We start from the raw sequence: 27,601 nt of genomic DNA, 5'->3' as shown, positions 1-27,601 counted from the left end.
ATGTCATTGGAAAGATCTTAAAGTCTAAGTTCTAATACTGCAAACATTGCAGTAATGTGGTTTTGCTATCCAAAGTTTTGGCTAAAAGAGTGATCATGTATCAAATTTCAACACGAAATGTGTGATTAGATTTATTTTTTGATTTTAAAAAATTATTTTCTTTAATAAAATTAATATCTTTTATTTTAATTTAATAAAATTTAGTTTAGTAATAATGATTGTTGATTTCATAATTAAAAATAGATTTAAGAGCATTTAAGTAATTTCATTAAAAAATAGTGATGACAAAATAAAAAGAATAGCAAACTTTAAGTATTGGTATAGTTTATCTCCTTTACTATGTTTAATAACTAATCATTGAATATAAGACTCATCTCATACTTCTCTCATTTAATAATTGAGTTAACTTTCATTTGAACCATGAAGTTGAATCTGATACATTATCCATATTTAACGTTAATTTTTTTAAATATTGTGTAGCAAAATGAGAAAGATAAAAGAGAGTAATAGTATTTAAGACATTATTATCAATTAAGTCAGCTCAACTGGACATATGCATAAATAGTAACAAATATTAATAATACTAAATTAAAAATTTAATAATTGGGTCAACTAATTAATTAGAAGAACAAGGAAAGCAACCACAAGAAATAATGTGAGAAGAGAGATTAGTATTTTGATGATTGAAAATTAGCTTCTGGCTACGTTCACTTGCTCTTTTGATTTGCTCACAATGCTCAACTTGCGCAGCTGCTCTCCATTCCTCTGCTTTTCTATGAACTATTGCCATCTTTTTCATTAACTTTTCTTCTAAATTTGATCTCATTTTTTGTATTTTCACCTGTCATTTTCCACATTTTTAGCTTTTTAATAGCAAAAATAAGTATCCAAAACAGCACTTTACCATAGATTAACCCAAAATAATGAATTTTTGGTCAAAGATAAGCATGCATTTTGAACTTAAACCACTTATCCTAGCATGATTTTAGAATAAAATCCCATCGGAAACCCCCGCAATAAAATATTTAAAGGTTGAACAATATATAAGCTTGGTAGGCTAATCTCTCCCAGTGTAACATGATTCGCTAACTAATTCGATTTTGGAATTTGCGATTTGCTCAAATTTGTACAACAATAACCCAAAACCGAGCATAATTTGCTTTATTCGATTCGTGCTTCGCAAAGAGATTAGCGAATCATGTGACACTAATCCCTCCTCTAATCACCAATTGTAAAGGTGCTCAATTGGATCGAATCAATATCAAGTCAGTTCAAAATCGAGTTTTGTGTGCACATTGAATTTTATATAATTTAAAATTCAGTTTGAAGTCAGGTTTGGTTACCATATCGGGTAAATATCGGATCATCAGGACTATTTTGAACACTTTTAAGCAATTGGTTGAAAGATGAAACTTAATATGGTTTATGTACAGTCAATTCTCTTATGCGGGTCTTGTTACATACAAATCTAATGACAAATTTAGGAGATTGTGTGTAGTTAACTCTTTTCATGTACGGATTTAGCATTTACAAGTAAGAAATTTTCCCGTCAATAACGAGTCCTATCAAATTGGATAAACATTGAACAGATACATGAACATCACATGGTAATACACAAATAACAATACAAGACAGCTGTTTTTACATCTTACAAGGAAGTTCACAAGTTAAACTAATGCAAAGTTAAATGACTTTTTTCAAAAGTTAGCCATGTTCTTGTAGTAGGAGTACTTCTTAATGTAACAGTAAAAGCAAGATTTTATAGGACCAAATTAATAGACTACTTTATAACAGTATTCTTTTTGGAACAGAATGCACGCAAGGAAATGGAAATCTTTAGGAAAATTCTCTTCTTTCTTTGTTGCATTCTGCGCTTGGCTCGAGATGGATAATTATAATTTTAATTAAACCATAAACACAGTCTTCAAACTAATATAACAGTCAACAAATTACTGCTAATTATTAATTAATCCTATTTAGCATTCATACACAATTACACTCACACCTCAGTTATTGGTACTGAAAGGCGGTAATGAAAATGACTTGTAATGTAAAATTTTATGAAATGTACCTTATTATTCTCATGGTAATAAAACTTTGATCATAAAAAAATTCTTTTTTTACAATTTTCTATTACCACCTAATACCTTTAATAGTAATATATTAAAATGAATTTTATGAAGAAAATGAAATGATTAAAAGAGAACAAACATAACCATTAAAAATATTAATATATTTTTTAATCAAAATTACACTAATTTTTCATTTTCATGATCAATACTTGGTATTTAATAAGGAATACCAAACAGACCGTAATAGTCATCTTTAATTACTTACTTAGGTATTAACTCTTGATTATGAGACTTTTAGAGAGATGTGCAATACATAAGATGACAAACATTTACTTTGCTATTATTAATTTAATTTCGGTATCAGGGATATTTAGCAAAATAGTTTATTTAATAATTTTAGCTTATTTATGTAAATTAAATGGTTAAATAGTCAAACAGTTAATTAATAGAAGTTAACCTAGTCTTTTCTGTTTATTTACATGGACACAAAACTAATGCCACTGGAATAAAGGAATCAAAAAAAGTGATGAATAATTGAAGTACCTCTAGTTTTCTTGATTGTGCTTCTGCTTTGGCTGTTTGAAGATTTAACCATGCATGAATTTTGGCCTCTTCTCTTTGGTACCTTACAAATCCCAATTTACCAATAATCAAATTAACAAGAATAAAACTTCCTCCCTTTTTCAACCAAAGTAACTTTTGCACCGTTTATTATTCAATAGCATTTAACATGTGTATTTTCATAATATTAATTTTTATAATTTTTACTTATCTGCAAAACTAACCCATATGTGATCCCCACATTGAAAAATTAGAGAAAGATTGACTAACATATAAGATTGATGAACTATTCCTATAACCGATTGGTTTTAGATGAAACCTCATCGCATTTATGTGCAGTCAACTCTCCTCTTATGCGGGTCTTATCGTGTACAAACTCGTCAACAAATTGATCAATGTATAACTCTAAATATAAACAATTCGACAAATGCATTAGACATGAAAAAAGTTGTTTTAGGTGGAAGTAAAAAAACAAACTTTGGAGTATTACTCACCTAAGACAAAATTTAGCATTTTCTTCATCTTCCCAATTAGGACAAGCCCTAGTTTCATTGATAGAAACACTACTTCTCCTCCCAAATTCAAAATGCCTCAAACTCTTTGATATTTCTTCTTCCTCCTCTTCTCTTGAGCTCCAATTAGTCGTAACCGAGTCGAATTTGGTTGACCCAATTTGTAGCTTAGAAAAGTTACATTCTTGTAGTTGAGCCATGTCAATTGAGCTAGTAGACTGGTCTGTCAAAGCCAGCGGACCGGAGCGGCTAGTCGGAGTATTGTGACGGGCAGGGGAGCTACTCTTGAAGGGTGTATGGCACCTTGAGGTTGTATTGCTCCCTAAGGGACTCATTTCAGTGCCAATATCTCTGTGTTTTACCTCATGAATTGGGATTATTTCTGTGCATGCATCAGTCATACCCTCATTGTTACCATGTTTTTGGGTTTTGAATAAAAATGCTTCTTTTGTGGGTTTTGAATATCTGATATTGCTCATATAAGGACCTATTTCATCTGTGAATTTGTCTGCATTTTCACAACATTTTGGCTTTTTACTTATCAATATGTAAACAAATGAACAAAAATAACTTTCTAAGATGGAGACCATGATTTATGGGAAGAGCAATAATACACAGTAAATTTTAGACTTATGTTTATTTACATTTTTGGGGCTATAAACAAGTGATTAAACTAAGGCAAAACTACCCTATAGAGATTAATAATGTTGAGGAAATTTCATTAATAATGCAGATAATAATGTTATAGTATTAAAATTCTGAACAAAAAATGTTAGAGTATATAACATATTTTAGGGCCTGAATCGTAAGTTTAAGTTTTTGATTGAATTGGTTTCTTATAATGCTATCAGAAACAAAAACATTGTGGAATTTTCAGCGACAAGCATACTCATCTAGACTTCTAACCAAAGGCTCTCAAGCCTCACCGTAAGCTTAATTTTTTTTGTTGGGTTGGTTCTTTGAAAAAGATATTTCCTTTTAAGCATCAAAACACACAACCACATTCAACAAACAAGACTTTTTTGATGTTATGATGTAATGAACATTGATTGAAAAGTATCTAAATTGTAATTCAATCTGCATGTTCAGATTAATGATAATAAATTAAATTAATTAATAAAAACAAAGTAATATTTACAAAATTTAAAGGAAAATCCTCTTATGTACATGCAGAATCACCAAATCATACATTTTAAAACAAAATTATAACTATCCAATTCTCTTATTTCTTCAAAATGTAACTTATGGAGTATTTAAAATGAAACCCACAAAAAAGTAAAGAAAATTCCAAGTAAAAAGAGCAATAATTTGTGGGCAAAGTACAAAAATAAGGAAAAGCCCAAAATTAAGAAAAAAAATACCTTTTAGAGGCAAATCAGCAGGAATAGTGACACCATTTGAAATCTTCCCTTCCTCAAAAACCCTAAATTTTTCTGCAATTACTTCATTAATAATTTCTTTTGAATTAGAACTCTTAATAATCTCATTTTGCTTAATAACATGATTATAATAATTACTCGTATTAAAATCATGATGTGCAGGAGATTCGTGGCAAGAACCACCACCATTAAAGACCCATTTCTCAGCATCATCCCATTTTGAAGGAACACTTTTTCTTGACACACTGAAACTAAAAATTGGTCTTCCTGGTGTTAATGGAGCCTCCAATTTTCTATTCCCAAAATTTTCTCTTCTTCTTTGAGTCCCATTATTGAAACTCATTGGTAATGACTTGACAAAATCTGATGTTTCTTTTAGGTTTAGTTTACAAATTGGGTCTTCATTATTGTTATTCAATGCTTCTGCAAATGGGTTCACCTTTGTTTTCCTTTCTTGTGATTCCTGCATATAAATAATTTAGGTGTTTTCAAATTTCAGTATGTGGTGCCAAATAAGGTGAAATTATAAGAAAAACCCAGAAAATACAAAGAAATGTGTTATCGGGTGTCCGTTAAACGACTGATAGCTAGAAATTTATAATTGATTTTGAACTCGCTACTATAAACAGTTTATTCAAAAACAGCTTATTCATAACAATAAACTGTTTCAAACAGCTAATTCACCAAAGATATTGGATAGTATAACCATCTAACACTTTATTTATATCAAAATAAACTAAAATTGCTCAATAAGTTATTTTTGCCAAAACTCCATTATCACTTATTTTTTTCTTACACGTTAGCAGCAATAAATAACATAAACTTAAAAATAAATATTATTAACAATAAAAATTGTAATAAGTATTTTGTTACCATTTGGGATGATGCATAGAAAGATGGGGGTTGATAGTAATTTGGTGTTGAGAGATCCATTTTTAAATTTTGGGGTGATTTTATGAAGGGTAATAATAGAGGTGAGGTTAAAATGATGGTAGTAGTAGAATTTTTGGTGTTATTACAATAAAATGAAAACACTGAACTGAAAAGAGAGATTTTAGAGTGCAGAATAACAGTAAAGCTAGAACAGGATAAAAAGAAGAAATATGCATTTGACCAGCTCCTTGGTGAGAGTATTCATTGTCTGTATTGGAATTGTGTATCTCATAAAGCATGCTACATTGGCAACATTGCTAAGCATGGCCTTTTTTTATTTTCATTTTTTAACATAACCTTTTGTAAATGAATAGCTTCATTCTAAATTAATTAAAAAACAAATTAAATTTTTTTAAATAACAATTGCTATTTGGAACAAAGATTTTTATCCAAAATGGAGTTTAAACCTCTAAGCCCAAAAATATTGACAAGAATACCAAACTAATGTTTAATGTGTCATTAGTGTATTTATTGTATTTATCAAATTATTTTCTATTATTTATTATTTTTAGTTTTTTATTTTTGGACCTTTTAAGATAATACATGTTTAGATTGAGTTATTGGTCAAAAACAGTATCGGTTAAGAGTATTTGTTATTTATTATTATCAATTATTTTAATTGTAAGTATCTTTAATTATATGTAAGTAAACGAAAAAAGTTAATTTATTGAAATCATGTAATGAGACTGATCTAAAAATATCTTAATAACTACCCAAAAAAAATATTGTTTACGCAAATTCTTATTTGAGACCTTCTTTATAAAAGACGCATTTTAGATGGGCCGGCCCATTATTACTTATAAAAACAACTAACAGAAAAACGCGCACTGTGTAATCCTATTTGGAATTGGAGTTATAACCTATTGAAGTTGGTATTATAACCTATTAGAGTTGGTATTAACCTATTAAAGTTCGTATCTCTAAATAGGTTATAATACCAACTTTAATAGGTTATAACACCAATTTCAAATACCAACTTTAATAAGTTATAATACCAACTTTAATAGGTTATAACACCAACTTCAATAGGTTATAACACCAACTCCAAATAGCGTCAAACGCACGCGTCAGTTTTTAGGTTTTTTTCTTTTTTTTTTAAATGTTGAGTTTGGGCCTACAAAACCGTCTATACAAATATAGTTGTTAAATAGAAATAAATTTTACTAATAAAAATCAAAACAAATTTTATAATATTACATCTTATTCAATTAAATTATCTTATTTACTTTTTAAATATTATTTATGATAATTATATATAATAATCATTAAATAGTATGAAAAAGTAAATTTATGAAAAAGTAAATTTAAGAATGAAAGTGGGAGTATAAAAGTGGAAGTGTTTCAAATAAGAGGGGTGAGGGGTGAAGATGTGGACAAAAGGTGCACAAAGTGGACCACTTCTTGTTCCTCTACTCTCATAGTCTTACCCAATCCTTATAATTCGCCACCCTTTTCATTTTTTCGCCACCCCCTAGTAAATTACCATATTGCCCTTGGTTTTTGAAAAAATTACAATTATGCCATTGAAGCTAAAATTTTCTATATAAACCACAATCACACTAAAAATACTCTCACTACAACTAAAAACCAACATACAAAAGCAAAATTTGGGAGCAAAAATTAAGTTCAATCCGGAATTTATCAATCGAGGTAAGTTATTTGTAATTAAATTTAATCACGAAAAAAAAAAAAAAAAAATTATAGGAGTCGCCCAGATCTGGGCGACTGGACCCCGGTTCAGTCGCCTAATTTTAGGCGACTGAACCGGGGTCGAGCCGCCCAGATCTGGGCGACTCCTATAATTTTTTTTTATTTTTTTTTATTTTTATTTATTATTAAATAAATGTTTATGTTTTGTATATATAAAAATTTTTGTTTTATAATTTTTTCCTTATATTTAGAAAAAATATATTTAAAGTTTGAAATTTTAAAAAAAAACCTGATTTTTATTAATAAATTAAGTTATTTGTAATTAAATTTAATCACGAAAAAAAAAAAAAAAAAAATTAAAGGAGTCGCCCAGATCTGGGCGACTCCTATAATTTTTTTTTTTTATTTTTTCCGTATGTATTTTATTAATTTTATTATTATTAATTTAATTATTATTATTATTGTATTGTTATTTTTGTTAATATTAAATATATGTTAATGTTATTATTATTAATATTATTATTATTATTGTGATTGTTAATTTTGTATTATTAAATATATGTTAATGTTGTTATTATTAATTTTATTATTATTATTGTTATTGTTATTTTTATTTATTATTAAATATATGTTTATGTTTTGTATATATTTTTTTTAATTAAATGTTAATAATTTTTTTTTTTTTTGTTATTTTTTTCCATATTTTATTTATGATTATTATGTATTTAGAAATATTATTATTTATAATATTGAATGAAACCGTAAAAAATTGTAGAAAATGGCTGGTAATCAAGGAAAAGGAAAGGGTTTTTTTAGGCAATTGTTGAGAGGTAATAGTTCTAGGCCTACCTTACTCAGAGGGGACCCGCATGAGAGAGGGGTCACGGGTTCTGCTAGGAGGGCTAGGCAGGAAGAGGCGGCCAGACACAGTGAGGCCCAAAGGTCGAGTACGCTGAACCAAGTGCGTACTCATTTTGATGACCAGGCTGATAGCCTCCAGAGTAGTTGGGGGGTTTATAGTGATGATGATAATGATGCTGATGATGTTCAGTTCCAAGGTCCTGAGCCTGCCCCATTGGACTGGACTATAGTTCGTGGCCCCGAAGGCAGATTTGCCCGTGGCGGCCCTAGTTCTTCCGCCGCATCTGAGCGTGCAGGAGGAAGTTTTGTCGATAATGAGCCGCCACGGGGCAGGCCCTCACAGTCCACTAACACAGACTGGTTAGTGACATCACCCCAGTCCGGGGGGCCGACAGATACGCGACTGATCCCTAGCTATGGCGGGCACATAGCTAAACTTATTTATGACGGCTCCGAGCGTACGCCTCCGATTCTGGAGTGCCGTATTAGGAAGAGACCGGTGGAGTCCATCATCGGATTGAGGGATTTGTCCGTTGAGCTAGTCGATTTTCTACCTTCCACTTCCCTCGGTCGACTACCGGTCATTATGCACCAGCACATCGACTCTGCTTTGATATCGACGTTCGTCGAGAGGTGGCAGCCGGATACGAACACCTTTCACATGCCCTGGGGAGAGATGACGATTATGTTGCACGACGTGCAACGCATATTGGGCATTTCTATTGATGGTTCTCTGCCGGCTGAGCCTTCGGAGGCGGAGTGGGAGGTTGGTATCACCAATCTGGTCGGTGAGCCTCTGTCTGAGCTTCGACGTAAAGGTTCATTCACCAGCGGATGCATAAGCGTTGCTGAACTGATGCGGCTGTGTCATAGGTCGCATGCCTTGGATACCCAGACCACAGCGTACTACATGGCTGTCATTGGCTCTACCTTGTTGGCGGATAAGACCAGGACTGGCATGCGACCTCACCCGATAGTTGTCGTCAACGACGATGAACAGGACGTGGCTTGGGGTGCGGTGACTTTGGCGTTCTTGTACAGGCAGCTCGGAATGGCATCTAGGGCTGGTTGCAAGACCATTGCTGGATGCCTCACATTGCTCCAGACATGGATCTATGAGTACTTCCCCGCTTTCCGCCCTCATCCTCGCCGAGATGATGTGCCAAACACGACTAGGGCGGAGATGTGGACGCCGAAAAAAGTAGGTCGTGAGCTGGACAGGTTGATATCATTCCGCAAGGTTCTGGACTCAATGACAGAGACTCAGGTATTTTACATTACATTTTGTCATGCATGTTGTTTTTTATCTGTAGGAAATTTGTTTTTTAACTTGGCCTGTAAGCAGGTTGAATGGACTCCCTACAATTGTGGAGCTGCTGCGTTGCTGCATGAGCACCCACGCACCACAGTCATCGGGGGTATCACCTGCTTTGATGTTGTGGAGTCTATTCCTCCAGCTCCTATGAGACCAGCCAAGGCTCTTCGACCGGCACACGGAACCTACTCCGTGACCTTTCCTTCTTCTGCTGCTGCATTTGTGGAGGCGTGGAGTAGGTTCCCCTACAGTGGCCGCCTTGTTGAGCAGGGACTTCGACGGGCTACTGTTCCTTTAGAGACTGAACCTAATTACGTTGAATGGTTCAGAGTTTGCTCGCACCCGTACATATCCCGAGACGAATTGCTGGCTTCCGGTCCTGGTCCTGGTCAGAGCAGATCTGATTACGTGAGTTTTATTATAAATTTTTTTTCAAGTTTCTTTTATTTAATGATTTAATAACGCACATTGTACTGTTGTGTTTTCAGTTCGCGAAAGAATGGGCCAGTCGATTCTCTCCAGTGGCAAGACTACCTACGCGGCTTGCGGATTTGAACTCCCGTCAACGACATGCGTTAGAAATATACCTTAATGATTGTAGAAAATTATATGATCAATGGCAAACTGATCAAGGGCAAGGCCCTGAATAGTCTGTACTGAAACTATTTTACATTATTTATTGCATTTAATTTCGTCAATGATTGCATTTAATTTACATAAATATACACACTAACCCACATCACACAAATACATGTATATTTGTCTACCAGCATTATAAATTCCTCCTATTAATCAAAGAAATAAATAAATTGTTAACATCACACACTGTAGTATAATTATGGATTATATACAACTTTTAATGAATGTCGTGTATAAATTCTATGGATTATCTAAATTTACAGCATCGTCAGCGGTGGTGCCCCGCGTAGATTATTCCACAGCATAATCCTCGTAGTGAAATTTGTGTCAAGATCTTTCGCGAAATTGTCAGCTGCTTGTTTCCAACGTGGGTGGATCGGCGGCAGAGGGGATGAATCGTCGTTCATAAAAAGTTGAACAAAATGATTTCGATTAACCCAAAGTATATGTATTAGTTTATTTACACTTCTCGCGGCCTGTGATTTTCTTAAAGGAAGAATCAAACAGTTGTTTAATGAATCACCGTTAGCAGAACCATAAAAAGCAATGGCAATGTTAAGAAACGTTGCTGCAGAGTAGAAAGCCATCGGTGCATCGAACCAGTGCATGAAAGGAGCAGGTCCATCGGTGTGTGAACCTACTCTGAATATTGACTCGTCTAGTGACTCATGAGATAGATACAAAGTTAGGTATTGCGCTCTGTTCATTTGCATTTCCATACTCATAGCACGTCTTAAAATAGGCCATGCTTCCTCGCCTCCCAGCTCTGTGACGGCAATTGCTCTAAATCCACAGTTACCATCACCTAACACATCAATCCAGTCGAACAAATAAGGAGGAAGCATGAATGGGATGTAATCAGGCCATGGAAACTGTGAGAAATCACGACCTCCTGGATCATCTACAATAAATGTAAATTAAGTTAATATAACCACAATAACAAATAATTAATGAAAAAAACTAAAAATTAATTCAATTACCGGATAAGTTGAAACTGAACTTAATTCCTACTGAAGATTGCGTCTCTCGGCCACTTGATCTCCCGCGGGAAGAAGATCTAGACCCTCGACCACGAGAAGATGATCGGCTATATTCAAATGAACTTTTTCTCCTTCTCATGGTTTTACTAGTGCTTGGTCTTCCCTTTCTCGGTGGACTAGCGTAAGGCTCAGGTATATCCGCACCATCTGGGTGTAATTCATATTCAAGTACCTCAGCCATTCGGCGAACAAAAGTGGGATCAGATTTAAGGACTTCATCGACCAGAGATTGAAAGTACTCTTTGTCATTGGCGTTCGCGTTTCGTACTTCTTCATTGGGTTCGTCTCCTACCTCTGTGTACCTCAAAGTACTCCAGAATTCATGAAAGTCATCCAAGTACAAAGCACCATGTGATCCAATTTTTATTTGTAAATAACATGCACACGGCAATCCATGGGTTTTTAGAAGTACACAACCGCATTTGTTCAATGCAAAATCACCCAGTTCTAACATGCGGTTAAACTCATTCTGGATCTGCTCCAAGGCATAGAGAGACACGTGGCGATATAGAGGTCTAAAGAAATACTGTCGTAGCATTCTTGGTACAGAAGTCATGGATTCCTGTAGCGATTGTCGGATTTTAGCTTGTTGATTTGTGATCTGTGCGTGCGCCCTTTTGAAAAGGGTATCGAATGAGCTATTACCGCTTCCAAGGTAATACTTAAAAGACGAGTGTTGGCTTTCCACTCTGCTGGTAGTATGGTTACCAAAGTGTAAACCATCATTCGTCCACGCACGCACAAATTTCTCTCTAAGTGGAATCCATGTTCCAGTCAAATACCGAACGACCCTTCGGTTCCTAACCGACCACGTACTGACGATCCCTTCCCATCTCTTTTCATATTCCCGGATTGTAGCACTTTCAACCAAGGGGTTCCATCTACTTTTCCTAAATAACTGCCCTTGTTGATTTTTCTTGCCGCCGTACAACTTGTCCACCATGTTCTCAACATCGTTGCCAATATGCCAGGTGCATAACAAATGACGTACATCTACATTAAACAAAACAGTGAACGTAATTAAGACATTATCAATAGATATAACCACAATAATGAACTCACATAGCGTTTTTACCTGGGAAGACGTCACGAATAGCTGCAGATAAACCTTCGTCACGATCGGTTACAATGACGCTAGGAGTCTGAGCACTGCCGAAAATATCTCTCAATCCCTGCAGCACCCACGAGTACGACACAGCCGCCTCATCTCGCATCAAACAAAACGCAACCAAGAAGTTGTGATTTGTTGGCGTCATTCCGATGACTTCACATAGTGGCCACTTTGATTTGTTCGTTTTGTACGTTGTATCTATCAGCACAACATACGGCCACGTACGTATCATTTGGATTGAAGTAGGATTTGCAATTAAAAGTCTGCTCAAGTGCCCGTCATTATCCAACTCTGTCCAGACCACATAATTATGTTCTGTGGCCATATGAAGACAGTGTTGAAGGGGAGTCCTGCCCTCCATTTCATCTCTCCTTATTGATTGCCTAATATTATATATCTGATTCATACTAGCATAAAAACCAGGAAAATTATCTCTAATAGAATTCATAATAAAGGCTGGTTGCATTCCGGTTGCACTAAGCTGTCGTATGTGCTCCCGAATATCTACATTAATCCTCGCCCTTACATGACCATCTCTGTACACCAAGAACGGGTGGTTATGTTTTCCCTTTACACCAGGACACACCCTTACCGTCCAAGGTCTTTCTCCTGGTTTACGACTACTTCCTACAATCATAAATTTACACCCACAACTCCTACTTTTAGAACCAGGTCGGGCAGCATTATCTACATTATCTACATCACCCCTAAGTTTACCATAGCGGTGACATCTTAAATAACAACTAACTCTGGAACGTCCTTCTTTCTTTTTATAAGAAGCACGTGTAAATAGAAAACCGATTGTAATTGCTATCGCATCGGCCCAACTATGTAACTCATCTATGGAGATAAATTCCCTATCCGTAACAAAGCGACCGGAGTAGTCTACGTTGTCTCCAAAATTTTCAAACTCCTGCACATTTGAAATGATATAAATTAAGTACATTAATGACTACAATAATAATATTTGGATTAATAATAACAACAACAACAACAACAATAATAATAATAATAATAATAATAATAATATTTATAATAATAATAATATTAATAAATAAATAGATAACGATAAATCAAATTAATAATGACAATAACAATAATAATTTTAATAATAATAAAAACATTACGTTAACAAAAAAATTTAAAAACATTTATAATAAATAAATAATGACAAGAAAAATAATAACAATAATAATAATAGTTATAACAATAATAAATAAATAAATAATTATAACAATAATAAATAAATAAATAAATAAATAAATAATAGTTATAACAATAATAATAATAACAATAATAATAATAATAATAATAACAACAAATACAACAACAATAATAATAATTATAACAATAATAAATAAATAAATTACGTAAATTAAAATATTAAAAAATTTAAAAAATAAAAATATCAACAATAAAAATTAAAATAATGACAACAACAATAATAATACTAACAATAATTATAAAAATAATTTAAAAATACGTAAATTTAAAAAAAAAAAAAAAAAAAAGAAATAGTAGTCGCACAGATCTGGGCGACTGAACCGTGGTCCAGTCGCACAAAACTGGGCGACTGAACCATGGTTCAGTCAGTCGCCCAGTTTTGTGCGACTGGACCACGGTTCAGTCGCCCAGATTTGTGCGACTTGACCATGGTTCAGTCGCCCAGATTTGTGCGACTTGTTTTTTTTTTTTTTTTTTTTTCTTCGAACGGCAATTTTACGTACCGCATCCGACTCATAGTCGCTTTCGTTAGCCATATTCAACCAACTACGCCTTACAACTTCTTTAACACTTTTTAGAGAGATAGTACCAGTTTTTAGTGAGATAATACCGTGTTTCAATTCGTATTTCAAACGCATCTCAGAGTTCGATATATATAGACAAATCGTCCTCATTAAATTCTTAATAGTGTTATTAAGCGTGATTTACATTTATTAATTATTTTTTAACTCCAATGGCATTTTTGTAATTCTTTTAAATCCAGGGGCAATTAAGTAATTTTGGAGGGGGGTGGCGAAAAAATGAAAAGGGGTGGCGAAAAATAGCAACACCCTAGTCTTATTTGCTTCATTGTGCATAAAACAATACAACAGTGAAAATGAGTACGGTTGTGAAAAAAATCCAATCCGAAATATTTGACCCGGATTATTTGGTATCCAGTTTTTAAAATCGGATATTTTTCGGTTTTCGCAAAGCGGATAATCTGGATCAGGTATTCGGTTTTTAAATCGGATACCGGATACGGGTCACATATTTTTGGAAATCGAGTACCCAGTATTTTTTTTTGTTTTCATAAATAAAATAATGGTATCTGTTAAGCTAATATTGGGTTGAATCTTAATATAATTTTTCTTCCGTAGATAAATTTTTTTTGTATAATTGTTTTTACTTAAACCAATATGTAACAATCTTATTCTTTAATTTTCTTAATTTGTCTTTTATGACTAATTAAGCTAAATATTTTTAAAGAGTTAGTATTTGAATTTTATATAAAAAAATATTTTAAATAAAAATAGAGATAAAAACGCATAGTTGAATGAAAAAAACCAAAAATAAAAAATAAAAAAATTCTAAGAAAATCGGGTAACCGGTTTCCGACCCAGTTTAAACCGGGTCGAAATTGAATCACAATTTTAGGTATTCCAAATCAACCTGGTACCCAATTTTAAACACCCAAAAAACGAGTCCTTGGATTTGTGTATGAGTATGACATTGAAGAGAGATAGAGCAAGAGCCAAGAGTGGACAAAAAGTGTAGGTCCTTCCTTCTTAATCAAATCATTAATGTTTGTTTTATGAAAAGAATAGGGTGTGTTGGAATTAGGGAAATTAACTCCTTGAGTAAAGACAAAGGAAGAAGAAAGTAGGCGTACTTCTCGAACTTGGGTGATTAGTAAATAATACTCCTATTTACTTCTCGAGCATGTTATGTTTTATTTTTATTCCTGTTTTTAACTTTCGATCACCCAGGGTTAAGATTATAAATAGAGGCTCTTGTTAGATTCGGTTTAATATAGATTTTTTTATTATTTATTTTTTTTAATTTTTTATTGTGCATATTTAAAGATATTGAGACTCAAAAAAAGCTTTGAAAACTGTGTAAAAAATAAACGAAAAAAATAAAAAAAGCACCGAAGGAGTACTTTTAGGTCAAACTTAATTAATTGATCTATTTAAGATTTAATTTAATTTAAAATTGATCACTTACTTTAGAGTTAAAATTGAATTTTCATTCTTTAAATTTTGGATTTTAAGTCATTTTTTATTTTCAGGCAAGCCCATATGGACGATCTCTAGGGGTGAGCAAAATCGGATATTTAATATGAAATAAACAGTCGAATCGGATATTTAATATCTGAAAATTGCATTCTTCAATATCCGAAAATGTTGAAATCGGATATCCTAAAATAGCATTTGTTGCTATGTTATAGAAGTACTCTGCATTAGGGAACTGATGAAGACCACGTGAAATCTAAAAGATGCACGTCTCAATAAGCGAGAGCTCAATAGGAGCGTAAGAGGTCTGGGATAAATTCATGAAGTATCAACAACAGAGAACAGTGAGGGATTGTGGGTCCGCACCAGAACGTAAGTACCCAACAATTATTTTTACTGAGTATCCGTTTTTACATGTTACTTTGTCTGTTATTCGCAATATTTGATTTTTCATGTATTTTATTTTAATATATTAATTTAATTATTAATATCTTTATTTATTTATGTAATAGAAAATATAAAAAGTAGATATTAGTGATAAAACTATGGATATTGATCATAGTACTTTTTTGGTCCCGTTGTGGACTTTGTGGTCTAAGTATAAAAAATAGAGACTAGATCGAAAACCGTAATAGTTTTTTAAAAAATCAAACCAGAACATTTAGACTGTAAATCATACCAAATAGTAAAACTACATTTGGTTTACATTTTAAACCAAATTATGTTTAGTCCTAGATTTCGCATTGCATCTGCCCCAAGGGCGAGCATGTGTATGAATTTAGCCAGTAGTTGGTGAATACGAGTATGAAAAGTCTTATCCACATTGGATCCATAGGTAGTGGGTAGATGGTGGTAAGGGCGAGTATGTGTATGAACTTGGGCGGTAGTTGGTGAATACGAATATGAAAAGTCTTATCCACCCTAGATCCATAAATAGTGGGTAGGTAGTGGTATATGATCTTACATGCCTGATATCCCTCTGCTCCGCCCATATCCCCTCGATTTGCCCTTTACTCGATCGCCTCATGTTTACAATGTACTCCTTTCGTTCCTTAAGAAGTTCTCATTTGTTACTTTGGGTGTTCTGTTTGTTGAACCCATAAAGAATCTTTCTACTTATATCACAAATTTTGAAACAAAATAACCTTATTCATACTTATTTTAAGATTTTTATAATGACCATGAGTCATGATTCTCACATATTTCCACTAGCTTCATTTTAACATTTTTGTATTTATATTCAATATGGTTCCCACATGTTCCCACTAACTTTATTTAAATAAAAAATTTATTAGTTGTGTTCACCGACCCTCTATTAATTTTTTTAAAAATGTTTTATGATCTCTACTTTTCCTAGCTCCATCAAATTAAGTATTAAATAAAATAATATATCTACTATTTAAAAAGTTTTATCTTTTTTAATTCTCTTGAATATTCTTGTGTAACTTCATTAAATAAGAATACTTTATGATATCATAAAAGTATATTTATTTTAATAAAAAACTATTAACAAAAGGATAATAGTTTTTCTGTTTTTTTTACATACACCGTTGCTGACTTCCGCTCTATTAACAAAAAATATTGATTATGTGGTTTTAAATAAAGGGTAAATTGTTAAAAATAAACTAACCTTACTTGATTCGCTGAAAATAAACTCATCCATTATTTATTTTTAATAAATTCACCTACTGGTAATTAAGGGTGTGACTTAGTCCTTAATCATTGGTAAATGTGTTGTGGTAAAAAAGTTGAAAAAGGGTAGATGTTGCATAAGGTAAAAGGGCTTTAAAAGGAAGATTTGGTTTTTGGACAGAAGCAAAAACCGAGTCGGCTTTTCCCCTGGCCAAGGGAAAGCCGACTTGGCAATACTAAGTGGAACAAATCATTGTTTTGTTTTTTGGTTTCTTAATTTCTCTTAGATTTGCATGTAAGTGTTTAGACCCTATAAACTATAAATAGGGCTACACATAGAGTTTTGAGATTGCTTTTATTCCCTCATTTTCTCTCTACGTATTTCTTTCTCTACTCTCTGTAATCATCATTAAGTGTACATCTCCATTGGAGAACTTGTTAAAGGAGCAATAAGACATTTAGGCTAGAACAGTGGACGTAACCCAATTAGGGGTGAACCACTTAAATCTTGGTGTGCTTTTGATTGTGTTCTTATTTGCTTATTAATTGTTGTTCTTAGGTTGCACATATACAATTCTATTTTGGGTGTTTGTGTGAGACGTGTTCTTGAGATCAAGCCTTTGATCCTTGGGCGTATAATGGTTAATTTGTTCACACCTATTAGATAAATCTGTTGAAAATAAATCGACCTATTCTTTATAACAATAATCAGATTTTCTTTGCAAATCAAGTTTTATGAATAAATAATAGTTTGATTTATTTTCAACAATTATTCCGAATGATAAATTTATTTTAAAATAAACAATAATTAGATTTATTTTCAGCAGATTGAGCAAAAATTTATTTATTTTTCGCAATTTCCCTTTAAATAAAATCAAATAGAAGTGTCAAATTAAATTTTGAAGAAACCTCGGTACTGAATTAGAGGCGAGTAAGACTGTTAACAGAACAAAGAGGGGCGCTTTTTGGGATTTCAATCAAGAGCGTTGATGTTTACTTATGGATTTTAACTTGCGTTATTATGCTCAGCTATTCCAACATTGCAATACCAAAAACTCCATCAATCAAGTTAAGCAAATCCATCTCTTCTTGCTTAAAAAGGGTATCCTCAATTCAGTTATAACCATTGGTAATCGCCTTCTTCAAGTATATGCAAAATGTAGTAATATGAAGGACGCAGCTAAGGTGTTTGAGGAAATGCCGCAAAGAAACTGTTTTTCATGGAATACCCTTCTTGAGGGATTCATAAAGTCAGGGAACGTAGATAAAGCATCAGAACTGTTCAATTCCATGCCTTACAAGAATGAATTTTCATGGAATGTAGTGATTTCGGGGTGCGCAAAATCAGGCGACCTACATTTAGCTAGGATGCTATTCAACCAAATGCCTGAAAAAAATGGCATTGCTTGGAATTCTATGATTCATGGGTATGCACGACATGGGTATCCTACGGAAGCTCTAAATTTGTTCAAAGATATGAGTTTAGGAAAGAGAGACCCTTTTGTTTTGGCAACAATTTTTGGTGCTTGTACTGATATGATGGCTATTGATTGTGGTAAGCAAATTCATGCTAGGATTATCATTGATGGAGTGGAGTACGATAAGGTTTTGAGTAGTTCTCTTGTTAATTTGTATAGCAAGTGTGGTGATTTAGTTAATGCAGAAAATGTTTTCAAGTTAACGAAAGAAATTGATGACTTTTCACTTTCTGCATTGATCACAGGATATGCAAATTTGGGTAAAATGGATGATGCTAGAAGATTATTTCACCATATAGGGAATCCATGTGTTGTAGTATGGAATTCATTGATTTCTGGGTGTGTTACTAACGATCAACCAATGGAAGGTTTGATTTTGTTTAACATAATGAGGTATAAGGGTTTGACGCCAGATTGCTCCACCTTTGCAAGTATTTTGAGTGCTTGCTCGAGTATTGCTATTCTTGAGTATGGAAAACAATTGCATAATCATGCTTTGAAAGTTGGGGTCTCAAAGGATGTTATTGTTGGGTGTTCTCTTATTGATATGTATTCGAAATGCGGTAATCCATATGATTCCTGCGAATTATTCAATGAGCTCGAGCTTCATGACACTGTTCTACTTAATTCTATGATCAATGTGTATTGTAACTGTGGAAGAATGCAGGAAGCTAAGCAGATTTTTGACAATATACATTATAAAACCTTAATTTCATGGAATTCTATGTTAGCGGGCTTTAGCCAAAATGGCTGTCCCCATTCAGCTATTCATCTTTTTTGTGAGATGAACAAACTCGAAGTTCGAATCGATAAATTTAGTCTTGCAAGTGTAATCAGTTGTTGTGCCAGCATCACTGCACTTAATTTTGGTGAGCAGATTTTTGCAAGAGCTACTGTTATTGGCCTAGAAACTGATTTGATTGTTTCTACATCACTAATTGATTTTTATTGCAAGTGTGGTTTCATTAGCATGGGTAGGAAGTTATTTGACAGAATGGTGAAATCTGATGTAGTTTGTTGGAACTCAATGTTGACTGGGTATGCCACTAATGGTAAAGGAATAGAGGTTTTGGATTTGTTTGCTTCCATGAGACATGCTGGAGTTCAGCCAAATGATGTTACTTTTACTGTAGTTCTATCTGCTAGTAGTCATTGTGGACTGATTGAGGAAGCTAGGAAGTGGTTTTATTTGATGAAATCTGATTATAACATAGAACCAGGATATGAGCACTATGCATGTATGGTAGATCTCTTGGCTCGATTTGGTTGCCTTGAAGAAGCAGCGGCTTTACTTAAACAAATGCCGGTAAAGGCAGATGTAACTATGTGGTCTTCAGTGCTGAGGGGCTGTGTGGTGCATGGAAACAAGAATCTGGGAAAGGAAGTTTCTGAGATTATGATTCATCTTGACCCTGAAAATTCAAGTGCCTATGTGCATTTATCTGGAATATTTGCTTCTTCAGGTGACTGGGAAGGATCAGTACTAATAAGAGATATGATGAAAACTAAACGTGCTGAAAAAATTCCTGGTATTAGTTGGTGATGTGCTTGAACAAAGTTATGTACTTATGTGTAAGTTTCATCATCAGCCCTTGTTTTTTGCCCCTTTATCGAGATGCAATTGATTGGTTTTATAGGCTTCAGAAAATAGTGCTTGTTGAAATGGATGATTAATGAGTTGGTTTTACTAATTTGAGGCAGCAACAGAAATATAAATCCATGTGTATAGTGTACCTGCCTTATTGAAATACTATATCTATTTCTCTATATGGGCCGGATTTGGTTTTTGTTACGGTTCATCCATCACTCTTAATTTGCATTTTATTGTTAATCTATAAGTTAAAACATAGTCAAGTGGAGTCTTATTTGATTTGTCTCATTCTTTTACAAGTTTTAATTATGTACATTTAGAAATATTAGTAATAGAATTAGTCATTGGATAGTATGCAGAACCAAATGTAATATTTATAGAGAAATGGAGCAACTGAGCGAGTATAATTATAAGTTGTGTTCAAACATTCATGCCATAATGCCACATTAACTCTTTGCACATATTATGATTCTTCATCAAGGAATTGTGTTTGCCTTAAGCATAGAGATAATAAGGCACATCAATTGACCGGTCATCTCTCCTTGTTGATTTCACCCTTTTTACTTTCGTGCATAAATTTTATGTTTGATGATCATGATTTTTATGAACTTTTTGTGTACACGAATTTTGATGAGAGGTGAATCAGGTGATCAAAATTGGACAAAAATGCGGCATGAACAATTTAAAGAGTAACAATGAGATAAGCTGTAAGCTGTAACTCCTTTATTCAGTTAGTGGTGTTGGTGATTCTCATTTTCTCTTTTGAGTGGTAAGCTTTGTTGTTCTGGCTTTAGATTTACTATTTGCTTCTTCCAGTTTATGTCAGTATAGTGAGGTGTTTGCCTGCTTTCTCTTCCTACTACTTGGATGTGCGAGTGGATTATATGTCCTGGTGTCCAGGGTTTTTATGTGTCTTGAAATTGAATATAATGTATGATTGTCGATCGATAAGATTGTTAGGTAGTTTGTGCGATGATATCATTATCATGTTAATAACCCTTTCTCCTTTTTCCCAAACACAAAACAACATAGCTTTAGGAAAGAAAATTACCAAAATTTCAACAATACAACAGACTAATACCCAATGCATTCAACATACTCTGTAAAAAAAAGACACAAGGATGGGTGTGTGGGTTGAGAGGGCAAAGACAGGAATATGAAATCTGGTTCTATCGTCATACCAAAATTAAATCCTGAAAACCAAACTACTATACACACACACACAGAAACACTCATACGAAAACTCACTTATGCTGGTGCTTAGTCCAGTCATTGTTTTATACGAATTAATGACTCGAAACCCGACCCAATATTAGCAAGTCATCCCAAATGTTTTGACTCATGACCTGAACTTGCTGACCCGAAAAAACCAAAAAGGAGGTCAAACTCGACCGTAACTCGAACTATTCGTATTAAAATGTGTAATAATTAATAAGAGTTTCTAATCCACAACACCTCTTTTGAGTTTGGACCCAATTTACCCTTTAGATTGACTAGCAATCCAAAAACGATCCAACCCTAATACTACGAATAATTACAATCCAAAACTAACCCGACCAACCGTTATTAGAGGTCTAAATGTGATATCTATTGCACATGCAAATATAGGAAAATTTTTTTAAGCTCGGAGGTGGAGCGACTTCTAGCCAGGGCTTGCATACCTCATACAGCTGCACAAAAGCTTGCAGCTCTGAAGAGTCTATGAGCACTACTACTCAGATATGACCAACAAACAACCAAAAGGACACTATCCCAATGGCACCATAATATCTATATTTCCTTCATGAACATTGTTTAGAAAGTTGCCTGAACAGTGCAATAGAACAAGAAAGGACTGTAATTGCTGGAATCTTTCAAGTTTTAGCAAAAAAAAACACAATTGCTACACATTGTACGAATATTAGATAGCACAGTCAAGAAAGAAGTCAAGAACACTCTGAATGAGGCAAAAACTAACAGGGGATATACACCAAGTAAAAGTTTGGATTAGTCATGTCCTAACCTAGGAACTTAAACATCTCATTTCGAAAGAACGTCATCCTTTATAGGAGCACAGACTTTGGAAAGGCTACCATCTATTCATCACTAATCGAAACTTTAACTTTCTACAACTAGAAAATGATACATTCTTTTAAGATTCTATTAACTTGTTTGTTTATTTTCTTTTTCATTTTCATTTTAATTTTGGTTCATATAATATAAATAATAAAAAAATAACTCCAACCCCATTCCATTGCCATCTTCATCCCCAACTCTCATCCACTATCGTATCTGCCAATGAGGCTTAGTCTCAGGTTAGCCATCTCAAAGGAAGAAGCTACATCTTCTTCATTGGTCTCCGAAAACTTCTTTTTCTATATACTTTGATCTCCATTACAGCTAGGACATAAACAAAATTAAAACTTCATCTACACAAGGGACTCCGTCTCAACCATCGATGATGCAAAGGAAGCAACAATAATGGTGGTTTTCAGTAACAATTTGGGCTTTCAACAAAATAATGATCAAATTGAGACATACAATACACATACACCGAAATTGGCTACTACCTCGGCTCCTCTTCATGCACTAGAGACTACCCATACTCTTGACCATAATTTGGTTTTTGGTTAATGGCTTAAGTATCTTCTTCTTTGTCAACTATCTGTACAATTACGGAGATTACAAGATAAAGAAGTGTTGGGTTACTATTGGAGATTGAAGTATGTGGAAGAAGTGTTGGGCAATATTGGAGATTGGAGTATATGGTAGAAGAGTGAACAGTAATGGTCTAATGGATATTCGAGATTCAAATATAAAGAGAAGTGTTGGGTAATAATGGAGATTAGACTATATGAAAGAAAAAAAATTAGGGCATAACGTAGATTCGAATATATGGAAAAGGTTTTGTAATGGAGATTGGAGTATATGGAAGAAGTTTTGGGCAGTAATGAAGATTAGAGTATATAAAAGAAGTTTTGTGCTATAATGGAGATGGGAGTAATTAGTGACATGATGCAGTGGGGAGAGTGGTGCTTATATATTTTTTCATTTTTAAAATTATTTTAATTTAATTCAAAAAAAAGAAATTATTTAATTGAATAATACATTTTGACGGAAATTATGGTTTTTTGTTACATTGTATAGATAGCCAAAACTTTGATGCTACCATGTAGAGAAAACTTTTTTTTGCTACCACATGCTACCTTATGTAATATCCCTAGAATGAAAATCAAAACCTGTCAATGTATAGGCATAGTATCATCTCAACTCTAATTAGAAAATGATGAATATGGATGTGCAAATGACATGAAGTTATGTGGTATCTTGGACACCATATAGACTGATAGACATCAGAGCTTTGTGCTTATGAAGATCTATTGTTTTTACTTGGCTTATTGGATCAACATAAGGGAGATGAATGAAGTCTTTGTTTAGTTGTCAACCTTACTCCCAAATAAAAATATAAACAAAAAATCAAGGATCCTATGTTATTATATCTTGAAATTGTATGGATTATCTTTCATGAGTTTAGTTTACCTTCTGTGCACCTTAATGCGGTCAAATACTATATCAGGTCATAAGTAGTGAACCAATAGTTTTAAACTTGGAATAAGAAATGAGTAATTGTGCATGGTGCAAGCAGTCCTGGAATCATTATTTTTACCTATCTATAAAGTTAAAAATGGTTTGAATCTATAGCCCTGAACTTCTAAGATCTCGTTAAATGTGTCTATTGCAGGAAGTTCTTGGTGCTTGGAGTTTTAATTGCTTTCAGGCATTGTTGGTCTTGACTAATGCTTTCTGGCACTACTAGTTGCACTTATAACAGCAAAGTCAGCTCAGGTAACTGCTAATTGTTTTTCATTTTCCACTAATAAAAACCGAAAAAAATTCATAAACTACTTTTAAAGATGATTAAGTATATTGAAGCGTATTATCTTGGTGTCTACCTCTCCTCTCGTCATAAAATGCCTTTATGAATTGATGAATCGTTTATTACCTCTGGCTGCAACGTCTGTGGCATGACTAAATACAAAGCTATACTATTAAAAGATTTTTTTTTTTCCAAATTTGAGTAAATCTTCCGTCAAGAGTAAGCAAAAGAGGAAGAATGATACTCTTCTAATTTTTCCTTCAAGCGGACTACTGAATGGTGTGATTGGGGTTGCTATTGATAAAACTAGCCTTATTCACTCCTTTCACACATGCATTCATAGTGCAACATATCAATGGCATCACCACATAGGTCGCGGCAACTACTGAACCATCTGTATTGACTACGAGAGTGGCTTTGCGACCGTTATCACGTTCGCATCCGAGATTTTGCAATATGCATACCCTTTTTAAAATTTTTACCTACCAAATTTTCATCATCTTATATTATTATCTTTTAAAAACTTATAATCAATGTATGGCCTATGGAGTATATTAGAGTTTGATGATGCAAGTGCAACAACCCACCCCCATTTTTGTTGGGTATTCCTGTGGTATTCACTAAAGATGTGGCCAAGATTCTTCTTGAAGGAATTATAGGACTTAGTTGGATATAATTAGTTTATTTTTGGTTCTTAAGGGGGTGGGGATCATAGACTTATTCTATACAAATATAGTCTCCAATAAGCATTATTAGGAAATTTAATATAATTTAAACATTCATGTGGTGGTTGGATGATGATAGAATGATTGACAATAGTTAAAATACTTTTGAGGATTTGTAAACATACAACACATTAAAAAATGACTAGTATAAAGAAGTATTACATTATCATCAATGCAGTGATTATGATACATGTTAACATCGATATAGTTGCTTATACTATAGCTTATCAGCAATGATGTAGGTGAAACTTTGCTGGTAGCAAATACCCTAGTTCTAGGATATAACTAAGTGTTCCAAATCAATCCTTTTTTTAGGAAGATTTATGGGGCATTGGATCTGGATTTTCTATTTCTTTTTGTTAATTTAATGATTTTATTTTCCCTGAGAGTTAAATGACTTACTATACCTCTCTGTGTAACACTATTAAAGATTCCTCTTAGCTTCAGTATATGAGACTCTGAGTGTCTTTTTTCATAGGTTGAAGTCTTAATTTCAGATGTGGATATTCATCCTGGGGTGTTGGAACTTTTGATTACAGTACTTAATATGTTTGTCCAAGTCTTACTCTATGTTTGGGTTGAGAGAATTAGAGGGAAAGAAAATTAAGGTGTTTGGAGGGATAACAATTTAGGGGGGGGAGATATTTGAAAGGAAAAGATTTGAAAGGTTAAGTTCTTTAATTTTGATATGAAAAAATCTTCAAAGGTGAAAGAGTTTGGAAGGAAAATGAGTTTTCTCTTTCCCTCTCTTCCCTCCTAAACAAACAAGTGAATATTTCTTTACTATTCTTCCCCTCTTCCTTTCCCTTCTCTCCCAGAGTCCCTTTCCCTTATCTTCCTCTCATTTCCCTCCTAAATTGTTATCTAAACAAAGTGATAATGTCGGACGAGAATCATGAGTTGGCCTGATGATTGAAAAGTTTCTCTTTTACTCTTGTATCAAGGTTTAATCCTCAGCACTTATAGCAAGGATTAATTTCTCCTTCCACTTACTTATAGGGGGTTTCTCCACCCATGTGACAAGTGAAACATAATTTGCATTAATATTTACTTAAAGTTAGCATATTGTCTTGAGAACTGGATAACAAATTAGTCAAAAGTCTAACAGAAACAATTGAAAACATTTCATTTGACATGGTCTCCAAGTAGCTTGAATCTTTAGAGGAAAGAACAAAGCCTTAGATAATTTGGCACCCTTAACAACTGAACACCCCTGTTCTCATACGAAGATTTTTTTGATTTTTAGAATGCTGTTTCATAAACTCAAGCGAGCTCATTCTCTGAGATAGGGTATATTCTTTCAAATTTATTTGTATTTTAATGTGCATTATTGTTGGATTTTTTTCATCTTCTTTATTGAGTATTAAAAGAACAAAATTAAATCTGGTAATAGACTTATGGATTTGTCCAAAAGTTAAATGAATAGAATATAGTATATAGCGTCCTCACCTTAGTCACCTATTCTTTTTTCAAACATTTTCTGTGGGAGCTAAGCCAATCAATTATATACAAGATGTGGTATTACCAACTAATGGAAGAACTCTTGACTGACCAAATAGAGACGGTCAGAAGATAAGCAACATGGGGTCAGCCATTGACCCCACATGATGGAATGTGATTAGACATATTGATCAAAGTTTTCATCATTGTCAATAAGTAAACGGAAAAAATATATGGATTAGGTAAAAAAAGAGACTAAGTTTGTTGATGAGACCAGAAGATATAACAAGAAACCACAATAAAAGAAAAGAAATATAGCAAAATGAACGGAAAAACTCATAATATTTCCATAAAGTATAGCATAATCAAGAGGATAGAGGAAGTTATAATCATACACCATATATTATAGTATACTCCTAAAGAGTATACTATAAAAAGACTTCACTCATTCATAACCATTCTTGTTCTTCTACTTCTAATATAGTTCTGTCATCTTGTTATTTTTCTGCTTCTTTTTTCTAATTTAGTGAAAAATCAATGGCAATGAAATTACAAGGTTCTTTTTCAACCCATATCATAATTCATCAATCTGCCTCATTTAAAAAACCTCTTTTTGGTATGATGATACTTAGAAAAACTTTACTTCCTGTCAGAAAAATAAGCAAGTTTCAGATCAGATCCTCCGTTAAAGACCTGGTATAATTCTTATTTCTGCTTTTTCCTCATTTTTGTGTTTCTTTTCCTTCCAAAATGGATTCATAATTCAGTGATTGTATATGGTTGGGTATGCTTGAATTTTCATATATAGGAGGAAAATATGGGTTTTGTTGGAGAATTTGAAATATTTATGTTAGAAGTGGTAGCATCATAATTTGACTGGTTTGTGATACAGATTTTTGAAGATCATTCAACTGGTACAGTTTGCTACAAAGATGAAACAGGGGAGATTATATGTGAAGGATTAGACGAAGGTCCTCGTCTTGTTCCGCAACATCAATCAACACCCTTACCTTGTTTAAGGCATGTTCTTTCTTTTAATTGGTATTACTTGAAAAGCTGCTAGTAATTGATTATGTAAATAAAAATTAACAGGGATGAAGCTTATGTGCTTGATCGTCTTCAGCAGAGATTCCTCCAGATTATGGATGTAGAAACACCCGCAAACTTTAGTGCCTTGCTGGAGGAGCAGCATTCATCCAATGGATCCAACATGTTGCATTGAATAAACATGATGGGTGTGTACGACAAATTTTTGATAGCCGATTAAATTGACTGATTGACTTGAAGACAATGGTGGAAACATATTTATAACGACAAGTTGATTCAACCAGCTAATTTACTAAACACTAGTATTAAATGGTTTGACCATTCCAACCATCTATTTGTGCTTAAATAAGAAAATAGCCTAATCAGTTATTTTGTCGAAGACTTCCCATGTATAAATATTACCTTTGTATAAAGTAAATAATGTCTCTAAATTTGACATAAAACTCATAGCTTTTATTAGGTTAAAAGCTTTTTATTTTCAATTATGTGACATAATTATGTTCAGCAACAAGATGTAAATGAAGCAAATCTATCATGTTTT

The 27,601-nt window shown here is 33.4% G+C and overlaps 3 protein-coding genes across 4 annotated transcripts; 1 reads left to right on the top strand and 2 right to left on the bottom strand.

Annotated features, from left to right (window-relative positions):
* Positions 1 to 487: 487 nt before the first annotated feature.
* Positions 488 to 5,591, bottom strand: LOC130813812 (uncharacterized). Its single transcript, XM_057679703.1, has 5 exons — positions 5,398 to 5,591; positions 4,507 to 4,987; positions 3,128 to 3,653; positions 2,616 to 2,697; positions 488 to 841 (listed from the first exon to the last, which is right to left on the bottom strand). The coding sequence occupies exons 1-5, from the start codon at positions 5,455 to 5,457 to the stop codon at positions 617 to 619; spliced, it is 1,374 nt and encodes a 457-aa protein (XP_057535686.1). The 5' UTR covers positions 5,458 to 5,591; the 3' UTR covers positions 488 to 616.
* A 4,510-nt stretch (positions 5,592 to 10,101) lies between these two features.
* LOC130813581 (uncharacterized) lies at positions 10,102 to 11,143 on the bottom strand. The gene is made up of 3 exons (XM_057679416.1): positions 10,903 to 11,143; positions 10,223 to 10,823; positions 10,102 to 10,108 (listed from the first exon to the last, which is right to left on the bottom strand). Exons 1-3 carry the CDS (start codon positions 11,141 to 11,143, stop codon positions 10,102 to 10,104), a joined length of 849 nt encoding a protein of 282 aa, XP_057535399.1.
* Positions 11,144 to 17,797: 6,654 nt separating this feature from the next.
* LOC130813811 (putative pentatricopeptide repeat-containing protein At1g77010, mitochondrial) lies at positions 17,798 to 27,595 on the top strand. 2 transcript variants are annotated; one of them, XM_057679700.1, is made up of 5 exons: positions 17,799 to 19,973; positions 20,639 to 20,761; positions 23,714 to 23,817; positions 26,906 to 27,033; positions 27,106 to 27,595. In XM_057679700.1, exon 1 carries the CDS (start codon positions 17,923 to 17,925, stop codon positions 19,942 to 19,944), a length of 2,022 nt encoding a protein of 673 aa, XP_057535683.1. In that variant the 5' UTR covers positions 17,799 to 17,922; the 3' UTR covers positions 19,945 to 19,973; positions 20,639 to 20,761; positions 23,714 to 23,817; positions 26,906 to 27,033; positions 27,106 to 27,595. The 2 variants fall into 2 exon arrangements, with proteins under 2 accessions (XP_057535684.1, XP_057535683.1); XM_057679701.1 differs by lacking the exons at positions 26,906 to 27,033; positions 27,106 to 27,595 and having other exon boundaries at positions 17,798 to 18,478; positions 18,647 to 20,761.
* Positions 27,596 to 27,601: the final 6 nt, after the last annotated feature.

Source organism: Amaranthus tricolor, chromosome 5, assembly GCF_026212465.1.
Source record: "Amaranthus tricolor cultivar Red isolate AtriRed21 chromosome 5, ASM2621246v1, whole genome shotgun sequence".
NCBI classification, from domain to species: domain Eukaryota; kingdom Viridiplantae; phylum Streptophyta; class Magnoliopsida; order Caryophyllales; family Amaranthaceae; genus Amaranthus; species Amaranthus tricolor.
This window is presented reverse-complemented; position numbering and strand designations above follow the sequence as displayed.